Consider the following 11,431-nt stretch of genomic DNA (forward strand, 5'->3'; position numbering starts at 1 on the left):
CACACACACACACACACACACACACACACACACACACACACACACACACACACACACACACAATGCTAACTCCAGAGCTTTAACATTTCATATCGATGACTTCAGGCATATTTGCAGTCAGATTGAGAGAAAAAAAAACCTCAACCAGTGACTCATAGCTGAAACCTGATATGCCTCAATAGGCAGGACCAGGGCCAGGGCCAGGACCAGGGATTAGACAGCGGAACCAAGACTGCAGCTCAAACACAACAGCAAATGTTACATACAAGTCACAGAGATTGATCAAATTAAACTAACTTCCTCATTCTAATTCCTGTTTGTCTGTGTATAATTTTATGTATTTTGTTGTTTTCAGTGTAAACATGGTAAGAAAAAGTTTCATCACAAATTAGTGCTTTGAAAATATTTGAAAAGCAAAACCAGCCAACTCTACAAACAACCCAACTAAAAAACAGGTTTTAATGGTGAGGAAACGGACAATTTCAGAATTCTAATTCCTTCCTTTACATTTGGTTGAAGTTGTATTTTTTGCTTCACAATTAATAAGAAAATGTGCTGTATATGAAATAGAAACAAAAGACAAGACCAGATTTAGTACCATCTAATGGCGAGGTTGGTTCAGGTGACAGAAAAACACAGAAGTTCCTCTTGAGCTGGTGATTGATTTGTCTAGTCTGGGCCACCGTAGAAACATGGCGTGTGCCATGGAAGAGAACATTGCTCAATGCATTTCTTTTTTTGTTGTTGTTGTCCCAAACCACCTTCTGGAAAGACCTGCTCAACTCTGCCTCTGACTGGCTCGTACATATTGACTTTGTTGCTGAGCTTTAGGCATAATGAATCAGATGATTGGGGTACGAATATGAGGATCAGAGCCAATCAGAGGCAGAGATGAAGCCGACATCCCCTGAAATACACAGTTCCTTTAATAGGCTTTTTGACTGAGCAAAATAAAACATTGTGTTTTAAGTTTTTTTGTTTGTTTATTTGCTTTTCTTCTATCATCTGTGGATGCTGCACAAAGCCTCATTGGGGCCTTTTTTTTGTTTTGTTTTGTTAAACAAGCATAATAATCCAACCAGCAGCAAAATCATGAATGGGGTGTCTTCATTGTTAAACTGCCCACCTTAGTAACCGTCATAAACATGCAAGCCAGACTTTAAAACAGTTCAGTCCAGTTCTTTGTGGGTGTAAAATAAAATGTATTGTCAGGTTTGTTCATTCAGTTGCAGATTTAACGTTTTTAAAGCAGGAGGTGTAAGGCTTCACTTGGTTGGACATCATTGTATCTATCTATATATTATAATAGACTCAGTTTTGCTCAGTTTACACCACTGGTTTGCAGTAAGTAAGACTTCCTTGAGAAACACTAAAATGCTCAAGAGTATGGCAGCTATATGTTGACATCCGATTACAGAACAATCTGAAGAATGTCAGCCAGGAAAATTGACAATCCACCCAAACTGATTTCATGACGCCATACGAATATTTTCTGTGATTGAAAAGCTTTTTCTTTCCATAGATTAGTTCACTCTATGGAAACCAGAGAAGTCACATTCTCCTTTACCCTCCGCTTTGATTAAAATCCCTTAATTTGATGCAGCCAGCTGCACTGTGCATGACAACATCAGTACTAGGTGTAAATATGATTCATCTCCTGTCCCGGTGTCTGCTCCTGTCCCTGTGTCTGCGGTCATCCCTTTCACGGCCTCTGTCCCGGTCATCCCTCCTCCCTCTCCGTCCCCACTCGGCTTCCCTGTGCCGGTCCCGGTCCTCCCTGCCTCTCGCCCCGGGTCTGTCCCACTCCCTCCCTCCAACCGCACCGCCTCCCCGTTCCTGCACCGGGCCGACCCCGAGGTTGATGGGTTTACGGAAGGGCCTGTCCCTGCCGCCGAAGCGCAGCTGTCCGGACTCTTTCTTCCCTCCCAGTCCGCCGCCGAGCCGCCGAGGCACCCATCCTTTGAGGTTTCTCTCCTGTTCAAAGTCCACAAAGAGTTCGTGCTGATCCACCACCAGCTTGTATGCCTCCCGGCGGGCCCGGACGAGGGATCGCTCCTCCTTGTATTCAACGAAGGCGTATCCCTTGGAGAAACCCGTGACGATGTCCCGGACCAGCCGGAGCCGCTGAACGTCTCCGTACTTGGAGAACACTTGGTGCAGTTTATCCTCAGTTGTCTGGAGGTTCAAGCTGGCTACAAACAGGGTGAGCAGTGGGTCTCCAACGACACCTTTGTTGGGCTTGTAGCGGGCACCCATGGCCCTCCACACCGCCCGGTCATGGGGCTCCACGTCCGTGCCGTCGATGCTGCCAGCTTTCAGCGGGTCGTACACTTTCGCAAACGGACTCCAGTCAACCATCTTAACCAGAGTGAAGAACCGGGAGTTGGACGTGTTTCTGCAATAGTTTTCGAGACGGTTATTGATCTACGTCCATCAATAGTTTGCTACAGAACCACCGTGGCGTGGCTCAATGTTTATACTCTCTCAAATGATCAGGAAGCCGCGCGTGCAGCTTATAAAATACTCCGTAATGAAACGAACTCGTCTGTCACAATTCAAAGGTTCCGCTCTCTTTAATTGTGGGAGGCATCCAGCGTTAAGGTATATTACTGCCACCTACTGTGTAAAGGTGAGGACGAAAATTTATAATAGTAATGAAAGTAATAATAATAAAGCTCACAACAAAAAAAATATTTTGCGCAGCCCATTTTCTTTCAGATATTTGAAAAGATCCTTCACCCTTAGAAAAGTACAGCGTTCTTCCACAATTATGATTTCCCTCTAACATTTCTCGTTCAAGGTTCCACCTCAGTAAGACCTGCTGGAGATCAGTGGCCTCAACATATCATTACTCATTTATAAAGTACCCAAGCAAACCAATAAGTACATGGGGCCTGTTTCACAAAAGCAGAATAAAGAAATCCAGGATAAAGGTTGAAAGCCAGGCTTGATCTAACACAGTCGGTACATCCTGGCTTCATCTGTTTCACAACTGCCAAGCCTGGTTGATCAGATGCGGCGAGTTCAAACTAAATGTAATTAATCCGGATAAATGCACATTCACGGCTGTCTTCAAAAGACCACGAGGTAGATCACAGATTCACTGATGGAGAAATGAAAAAAAAAGAAGAAGAAGCGTGCTCTTTGTTTAATTCCAGTGAGAAACTGCTCTTAATGGAAGCATACGAGGAGGAAAAGGACAATATGTGAAAAAGAACACTGCTGCTTTAATTAAAGAACATCAAAAAGTTGTGGCAAACAGTAGTGGACAGGCAAAATGCATAGTTTCCTTAAAATACATATTTACCGACCACAGATCTGAACTAAAACTGTCATAACTATATGCTTCAAGGAGTTAGTGGCTCATATTATCAGTTGTACACATTACTGCCTTAAAAGTGAGCAGAGGAAGTTAATGTTACTTATATTATTCACCATAAAAAAATGACAAACTCCGCTCTCTCTCTCGCGCACACACACACACACACACACACACACTTACACATTATATTGTACCTGCGATTTAGTAAAATTCCTCTTTAATATCGCACATACTTCTATGGGAAGATAATGAAGATGTGAGAATATTGTTTTGAAGTCAAATATATCTTCTAGCGGAGATAAAATAGTGTCGTTGCTCAGATTTTCAACATCTCCTGCAACATAAAGAGAAACATGTCAGTTGAAAACATGTTTAGCCCCGTAGAGATGATCTGTAGGACGGTCAGGGCTCCGTGATCTGCGGTGATGAATCTTGGGAACGCTCATGCCGGCAGTCATTATAAAAAGCCGAGAGGTCCGACTTGTCCTGAAACACCTTTTTTCATCAGAAAGCCCGTATGTGTTTTTGTTTTTATCATCGATGACGCCATCAAGGGCACGCGATTGTAAAGGGAGAAACACCCATCTTTTAATACTTTATTGCCTTCATGACTTAATTTAAAACACGTGTGCAACTTTATTGTCCGTTTCTAATCATCTCACGGAGTGGAATAAAATATTAATAAAAATTCAAGTAATAATATAAACAGTAGTCTTTATAAAGGTAAACTTCTTTTATTTATTTCGTAGCAAAGCTTCCCTCTGACAGGGAATAACTGTAAGAAAGTGGTTTCTGATCAGAGTAAACACTGACTGAAAGGCACTAAGATGAAGTAGGCCTGGCTGTTAGCCTGGTCCGGACCAGGCTAGTTTCACAGAATAAATCTCCATGGTTGTTTATGTGCCACTGCCTTTGTGATACCGAACCAAGGCTTAACTAAACCAGGATACCTGGAAAATCCCCTCTTAATCCCTTATCCAGGTTTCGTGAAACAGGACCCAGATCTTTATCTGATGATAAGTATGAAAAGTTAAAGTGACAAAAATAGTTTAGGTGATCAACATGTGATCTCTTGCTCTGCACGCATGCACACACGCAGGTTCATTCAGATCTGATGAATTGAATATGTGAGCTAAATGGCTGATATTCTTTCAACCTTACAACTTTCGTGACTTCTCATACACACCAGCTTCAAAGATGCGCATTGAAGTTCAGTCTTGAACACAAAAATACCCGCTCAGGGAGGGCTGTTACGTACCGTGTAAACAGCGTGTCCTCAGTCACATCCAAGTCTCCAACAACTCCAGAGGGAAATACAGCATCTGTCTCTTAAGATGCTAAATACTCCACAAAGCTCACTAGCAAGTAAACCACACTCATTGGCCAGCATGCAGCTTACAACAAAATACTTCCAGTTAAGTGTTTATTTGTTCAGACGCAATCATACAAATGACTGAATGGTAACCCTATTTATGTAAATTACAACTTCCACTGAGGTATATGAACACTCTTGGTACAAAAATTTACAAAAACATTATTTATTAAAACAGTGAAAAACATCTGTTTAGGCGCCACACTGACTCAGTCATTAGAAAATCATTAAGATGCGGTCACTTCACTGCTATGTACAGTTTAATCTGATGTCTGTTGTACAATGTCAAACTGGAAAGATAAACAAGAACCTCCTCAGTCTATTTCAAAATGTAAATTCTGTTGCATTAAATGTGTCTAATTGGTATTTGTTTTAACAGCAGGGAAATTTGAATGATGAGCAGTCTTGCTCTTTAGCTCTGCTCCTGACTCATCAGTTTCTGATGACACTACATGTCCTCCACGCTCCATTTATAAGCTGCCTCCTGGACGGCTTTTTTATCGGCCATCCGCGTGTAGCGTTTCTGTTCAAAACCATTCGACCTGCGAGACACAAATAAAATACCACTATTAATGTTGCAAATCTACCCCCAATCCCTGCAACAATTAAAGCACTAAGTCAGAGGTTCAGGTCAGGGTTGAACCTAAAATTGTGATCACAGCTTTTGAACAATTAAATTTGCTCCTTTATGAAATATAATAGAATAGTTTGACTAACAATCTGATGTATACATTGAAAAGAAGGCCACATTCATCACACTGAAAATGCATCCAATGCAGTTTTGTTCTGATGCAAACTGTACCTGTCAACACCATCCCATCGATAGCCTGGTGCAATATTGAACCGGTTTGGAGGTGGTGCAGGGCCTCTATATCGGGGTTTCTCTGCATTTAAAAAAAAAAAAATTAAAAAAAAGAAGAAGAAAAGTTTAACAATATGTACTGAGAGGCTGATAAATTCAAAGTTTACCTGGTTAAATAACATAAATAAGTCAATAAAAAAATGTTATTGTTCAAAACCTTGTGTTTTCGCATTGCGGTCCTTTTTCCGTCTGAGCATCGCAGCCATTGGATCTCCGTCCCTTTCCTGCTCTCTCAACATGCGGTCGAGATCCTCGTCATCGTGGTGACGCGCCAGCGGCTTCTGGGCTTCATGCACGGCGTCCTCGAGCTTCTGCTGCTGCATCTGGCCCTGGGCCAACCTATACACACATTTTCACTGAAATCACTGAGGCACACAACACACTTCAATTCTTTTATGTGTACACAATCACACTGTGATGATGCCGATTTACCCTTTCCCCCACTGAGCGTATTTCTCATCCTTTGCAGCTTTTTCTCCAGCTTTCTTCTTCTGCTCTTCTCTCTCTGAATCCAAATCCCTCCTTTTACCGCTTTTGTCCCTGAACACCGTCTGGGCATTGCGAGATTCATCTAATCGGAGCAGATAAATGATTAAACATCTCAGTAGAGACTTTATCATTTAACTTTACGAGAGCTAATCAAGACATGACAAAAGAAAGTCGTGTAGATGATACGAGATGCAAAGCGCCACCACCAATAAGCGTGACAAAACAGCATGTTAAAAGAGAAAAGCTGAACCGACCTTCCAGTGGCTGGTTGTTTCTGTCTCTGCGTCGGTTTTCCTCCTGCTCTTTCCTTAAAACATCTACAGAAACCAGACCTGCTTTCCCACCAGAAAGCATACCCTGGCCCTGTAGAACAAAAAAATAAATAAAAATGAAAACACTCAGTTATTTGAGGCAAATCAGATTTCATACAAATCTAACAGTTTACTCACCTGTGATTGGCCAGGTCGGCGAGGTGGAGACAAATCTCCATCCGAGTCTCTTGCACTCTTCGGCCGCCTCCTGGGTGGAGACTGGTCGGAATCAGAGCCTCGTCTTGTTTTCAAGCGCCTCCTTGGAGGAGATTGGTCGGCCTCTGAAGCTTGTCCCTTCACTGTTTTTTTCCGTGGGGGCGACTGATCAGAGTCAGAATCGTGCCTGTTCTGAGACCTCTTAGCCAGCGGGGGCTGCTGAGCATCAGGGGAATGTTTTTTACTGGATAACGATGAGCTGGGCTTTTTTCTGGCAGGCGATGAATCTGACAAAGAAATAAGCAATTTTTTTCAGAAAAGTGTTTATATGACTGCACGCTTAACATAAGCAAGTTTTTTTTCTGTTTCATTAGGCCAGTTTTTATCTCACCAATCATGATACACAGTATTATTATCCAAATAAAAACTTAAAAGCAATTACTTGCTTGGAGACTAGCTGTAATAACCTCTCAGTTTGAGGGCATTTCTTACATATTCCCATTGACCAACAGGTTGAGATACTGTTTGTTGGAGGGTCATCTGGTGGTTAAAAATGACTTCTATCACTTACCTTTACTCTGCACTTTCCCTGACTTTTGCATCGAAGGCGACAAGTCCGGCGAGTCGTGGCGACTACTCCTGGGAGGAGATTCGTCTGAAGAGTCGTGGCGACTTCTCCTGGGAGGAGATTCGTCTGCAGAGTCTCTTCCTTTCCCCGCCTCTATGTCTTCATCCTCATCAGCTATCAGGAGAGGACACTTATAGCAAACAGCAATCTTTTTCACACAGGCACAGACTGATTCTGTCCACTTTTTTTTTTTTTTTTTTTTTTACACTTACCTCCAATTACTTTCCATCTGTTGCTGGTTCTAAAGGCTTCCAGCTGTTTCACCTCCTCTGGTCGATCATCAATCACCTCAGCAATCTGAGCAGACAACAAAAGATTATGTTTTATAGCAGAACGTGGTGATGTAACGCGATGAATTTTGCCAAACTATCTACAGTATTTACCAAATATCCCCACTGTGGGATTAATAAAGTCAAATCTAATCAGTGGTGCTTGAAAGCTCGTGCATCCTTTAAAACTTCATTTAGAGTCAACACAGGTGACTTCATGTAAGTCATGAAATGTTGACGTGAAATATAAGAAACTACATACAAGTGAAGCACATGAAGCAGGTGATCATGGTGCACATGAAGCATGTGATCATGGTGCACATGAAGCAGGTGATCATGGTGCACATGAAGCATGTGATCATGGTGCACATGAAGCAGGTGATCATGGTGCACATGAAGCATGTGATCATGGTGCACATGAAGCATGTGATCATGGTGCACATGAAGCAGGTGATTATGGTGCACATGAAGCATGTGATCATGGTGCACATGAAGCATGTGATCATGGTGCACATGAAGCAGGTGATCATGGTGCACATGAAGCAGGTGATCATGGTGCACATGAAGCAGGTGATCATGGTGCACATGAAGCATGTGATCATGGTGCACATGAAGCATGTGATCATGGTGCACATGAAGCATGTGATCATGGTGCACATGAAGCATGTGATCATGGTGCACATGAAGCAGGTGATCATGGTGCACATGAAGCAGGTGATCATGGTGCACATGAAGCAGGTGATCATGGTGCACATGAAGCAGGTGATCATGGTGCACATGAAGCAGGTGATCATGGTGCATATGAAGAAGTCAACAGACTGACAACTTCTACTGGATGAATGGACTCAGGCTAGCCCGCTAGCTAACCACAGCTAAACGCTTACCACTGGAGCTTCCTCTTCATCCTCTTCAATCTCCGTCGGCTCTTGGACCATCTGTTTCCAGTCTATGTCATCGTCTACTATCTTTAGTCTTTAATAAGAGAGGTAAATGTGAGTTACTGTGTTGTTGTTTTTTACTCACACGGAGTTTGGAAACAGTGAGCAGTGCTAAACAGCTAACAACCACAGACACGTGTAAATGTTCCCATCGACTCACCCTTTCTCGGGGAGATTACGTCGTTTCTTCTTTATCTTCCCTTTGGATTTCTTGGGATCGTCGTCGGCTGATAAATAACGTTTTAGGTACTCAGCCTTAGAAAGCTCTGGTCCTTTGCTGCTACCAGTGGACGCAGCCATCGTTGTTTTGTCGGAAACTACGGATGGCGCTGAGGGTCAAGAGCGCCTCGGTATTGACTGTAGAGCCAGATGAGTCCTCTCTCTCTCTCTCTCTCTCTCTCTCTCTCTCTCTCTCTCTATATATATATATATATATATATATATATATATATATATATAATGCTGCTATAATTAATTTAATAAATTCAACCTTTTGTGACTAAATGCATTTAAATGGGGTCTATCATAGACTCTTAATCCACACAGATGAGCTCAATGGAGGAGCCCTGTTCAAACCTAACCTGCAATAGTTTATGTCGTAATTATCAAAACAGAGCTGGGGAGCGTGTTACTGAGGTTCCCATTATGTGCTATATAGAGCTGGGGAACATAGAAATGATTCAATCTAGATTTAACCAATTATGTAACCTCTGTGCACTTTCTTGTTGGCGTGGCTTTATATGGAGCGGAGCATCAGTAAATCTCTTTTGGTTCAATGTTGTAAGAATGAAACGCAACACAAGAGATGTGTATATATATATATATATATTTTTTTTTTACACTTTAATCTAAAACCTTAACTTCACTTCACATGTTTATTGCAGTGTAATATATTTCTCTAAGTTGCATGTAGATACAGAAAGCGGTATGAAGTCATGTTGAACTTCATAGTTTCCATCTGGGTCACAGATTCTTCTGAATTCACATACGTTACATAGCATCCCTTTATTAAAAACAAATGCTCCATCTTCCAAAGTAATATTTACAGGTTTCCTCAGTGTATTGATACACATATTGTGTGCAGCTCTGCAGCATTATGCAAATCTGGAAACATGATTCATCTTTGGGTCATTTCACTAATGACAACATTTTAATGCTGTTTCAGTGCTCGTGGGAGGAAAGCACAAGAAGAGACAAAGTTACAAGCTGCTGACAGCATCTTTTCAACATGTGGCATTACTTTGGTGATGTTTGTGGATATGGGCGGAAGCGGAGGCATGGTTAGATGTGTGCGTGTGCCTTCACAAGCCCGCATGTTTTTATTTTTTTATTTTAGTTGTGTGTGTGATAGAAGAAGAGCAGCAGACAAACGATCCAGGACCAGGAGTTCTTCAAAAACACACTGACAGCCGAACACGGAACGAGTTGCTCTGCAGAGGAAAAAAAGTGGGAGGCAAGCAGTTTACAAAAACTTCTTGAATTTGTCTCCCACTTACTTATTGACATTCTCACTCCCTCAAATCCTCCCATACACAGTCAATCCACCAACCTTTCTCCACATTGACACTGGCAACCACTCCGGATATTTTACACAAGTAGGTGGTGTTGTGTGGGAGTTTCTCTGTGAAGCCGGTCAGGGTCATTCTGTAGAATTGAGGATTCAGTTCCTCCACGTAGCTTTTGTCTTTGAACTGCGGGTCTGCTGATGAGCCGGACACGTTGGTGTTAATGAGGGACTCTTTGGTTCCAGAGGACCAAGAGAACTCGTAGCTGGTGATTTTGTTGGGCTTGGGCTCGATCAGACAGTCGACTCTCAGGTCGTTGTCATCTTCAACACACACGGTGATCTGATCAGACTGCACTGGGATCAGCAACACTGGGGCAAAGCACAAATAGAGGACACATGAGATGAGAGCATACGTAGAGATACAGTCAATTTTAAACCTCATTATGCGCAGAAAGATTTCTCAAAAATGATTCTCACCTCCCAGCACTCCAAACGCAAACAGAGACTTGAGCATGATGGAAAAGCACCCATCCAACTTTGAAGCAAAGGAGAGGAAATGAGAAGGAAAAAAAGCTAATTAGAACAAGCAACATATAGAATATAAACACTAAACACACACATGAAAATGAGTTATAATCCATGTAGTTTGGGCTCTCCAGGTGGATGCGAGGTCATTTTGGGTGAGGTCATAATGTTATTTAAAGTACGGAGACAAAATAGATGGGGGTGAAAAGTTACGAGAGGCACTAACAAGACAAAATCATTCTTTTGTTACAGCAAACATGGATTTGTTGATCGGACTACAAGCCAAGACGGTTGAGATGCTCTGATTTAAACTGTTGTAAACGTCCTCTCTCGGCTGTATGTAGAACTTGATATCCCTGTGGCCAAATCGAATGACTTGACACTAAAGGTGACAGATATTTTCTCTCTTCTGTTTTATTGCCTCCCATTTTTCAATTTCCTTTGACACAGTTTGTATTTATCATGCCCAGCGCACCTCCACATGTCTTAGCATATTCCATGTCATAATGATACTACTTTAGTCCTCACATCTGAGCTGCAGCTACACATGTCTGAGGAGCCTTACCTCCTGTCACGGCTGGATGATGGAGCAGCTCCTTTCCTGCGTGCCCTCTGGTCGGAGAGTAAACAGTTGATAGTAGTCGCTTCAGCGTGCAGCACTGCAGAGCATCACACTTCTGAGTCGAGGTGGGACGACACAGGGATGTGGAGGGAGTGGGAGGGATGAGCGTGGACCGGGGAGCGCTGATTCGTCTTCCTCCTCTGCAGTGGCTGACGGAGGACACCCGCCGGGTAGGCTGTCCGACAGCGTGCGGAGGCAAAACTCGGTCATCGTCATCGTTTTTCCCACGACCTTGTCTCTTCTCTTTGGTCCTCACTTCACACTTTTGTCTCATTCCCAGAGTCCTTCTGTCCTGCTTTGCCCTTCATGTTTGTAGATATTCGGAGAGGGAGTCATTTGCATTATAAATGACTTCTAAAGGATTAAAGCGATTCTTATAATATATGTTTAAAAAAAAAAAAATCATATAACTTTGTCCTTTTTGTGGTCG

The 11,431-nt window shown here is 42.5% G+C and overlaps 3 protein-coding genes across 4 annotated transcripts; all 3 read right to left on the reverse strand.

Annotated features, from left to right (window-relative positions):
* Nucleotides 1–5: 5 nt before the first annotated feature.
* Nucleotides 6–2,533, reverse strand: snrnp35 (small nuclear ribonucleoprotein 35 (U11/U12)). The gene has a single exon (XM_069721802.1). The coding sequence runs from the start codon at nt 2,356–2,358 to the stop codon at nt 1,651–1,653; it is 708 nt and encodes a 235-aa protein (XP_069577903.1). The 5' UTR covers nt 2,359–2,533; the 3' UTR covers nt 6–1,650.
* Nucleotides 2,534–4,711: 2,178 nt separating this feature from the next.
* On the reverse strand, nt 4,712–8,659 carry bud13 (BUD13 homolog). Of its 2 annotated transcripts, none has more exons than XM_069721845.1 (10): nt 8,508–8,659; nt 8,294–8,381; nt 7,353–7,437; nt 7,084–7,254; nt 6,495–6,799; nt 6,300–6,402; nt 5,989–6,127; nt 5,714–5,895; nt 5,497–5,578; nt 4,712–5,236 (listed from the first exon to the last, which is right to left on the reverse strand). In XM_069721845.1, exons 1-10 carry the CDS (start codon nt 8,645–8,647, stop codon nt 5,143–5,145), a joined length of 1,389 nt encoding a protein of 462 aa, XP_069577946.1. In that variant the 5' UTR covers nt 8,648–8,659; the 3' UTR covers nt 4,712–5,142. The 2 variants fall into 2 exon arrangements, with proteins under 2 accessions (XP_069577946.1, XP_069577936.1); XM_069721835.1 differs by having other exon boundaries at nt 6,300–6,408.
* Nucleotides 8,660–9,169: 510 nt separating this feature from the next.
* On the reverse strand, nt 9,170–11,141 carry LOC138635274 (uncharacterized). The gene is made up of 4 exons (XM_069722675.1): nt 10,945–11,141; nt 10,332–10,389; nt 9,897–10,223; nt 9,170–9,777 (listed from the first exon to the last, which is right to left on the reverse strand). The coding sequence occupies exons 2-4, from the start codon at nt 10,366–10,368 to the stop codon at nt 9,680–9,682; spliced, it is 462 nt and encodes a 153-aa protein (XP_069578776.1). The 5' UTR covers nt 10,369–10,389; nt 10,945–11,141; the 3' UTR covers nt 9,170–9,679.
* Between the last annotated feature and the right edge of the window lie 290 nt (nt 11,142–11,431).

Source organism: Brachyistius frenatus, unplaced genomic scaffold, assembly GCF_029030835.1.
Source record: "Brachyistius frenatus isolate BFR_SWC_R1_liver_20210118 unplaced genomic scaffold, ASM2903083v1 Contig_5, whole genome shotgun sequence".
Classification (NCBI taxonomy): Eukaryota; Metazoa; Chordata; class Actinopteri; family Embiotocidae; genus Brachyistius; species Brachyistius frenatus.

What these genes read in the sequence shown, in the direction of transcription:
- snrnp35 (XM_069721802.1), bottom strand. Translation starts at nt 2,358, where the DNA reads ATGGTTGACTGGAGTCCGTTTGCGAAAGTGTACGACCCGCTGAAAGCT.
- bud13 (XM_069721835.1), bottom strand. Translation starts at nt 8,647, where the DNA reads ATGGCTGCGTCCACTGGTAGCAGCAAAGGACCAGAGCTTTCTAAGGCT. An exon ending in ATGAAGAGGAAGCTCCAGTG is followed by an intron (nt 7,438 to 8,293) that starts GTAAGCGTTTAG and finishes TTGTCTGCTCAG; the next exon opens with ATTGCTGAGGTGATTGATGA. An exon ending in CAGATGGAAAGTAATTGGAG is followed by an intron (nt 7,255 to 7,352) that starts GTAAGTGTAAAA and finishes CTCTCCTGATAG; the next exon opens with CTGATGAGGATGAAGACATA.
- LOC138635274 (XM_069722675.1), bottom strand. Translation starts at nt 10,368, where the DNA reads ATGCTCAAGTCTCTGTTTGCGTTTGGAGTGCTGGGAG. An exon ending in TGCGTTTGGAGTGCTGGGAG is followed by an intron (nt 10,224 to 10,331) that starts GTGAGAATCATT and finishes GCTTTGCCCCAG; the next exon opens with TGTTGCTGATCCCAGTGCAG. An exon ending in CAGTGTCAATGTGGAGAAAG is followed by an intron (nt 9,778 to 9,896) that starts GTTGGTGGATTG and finishes TTTCCTCTGCAG; the next exon opens with AGCAACTCGTTCCGTGTTCG.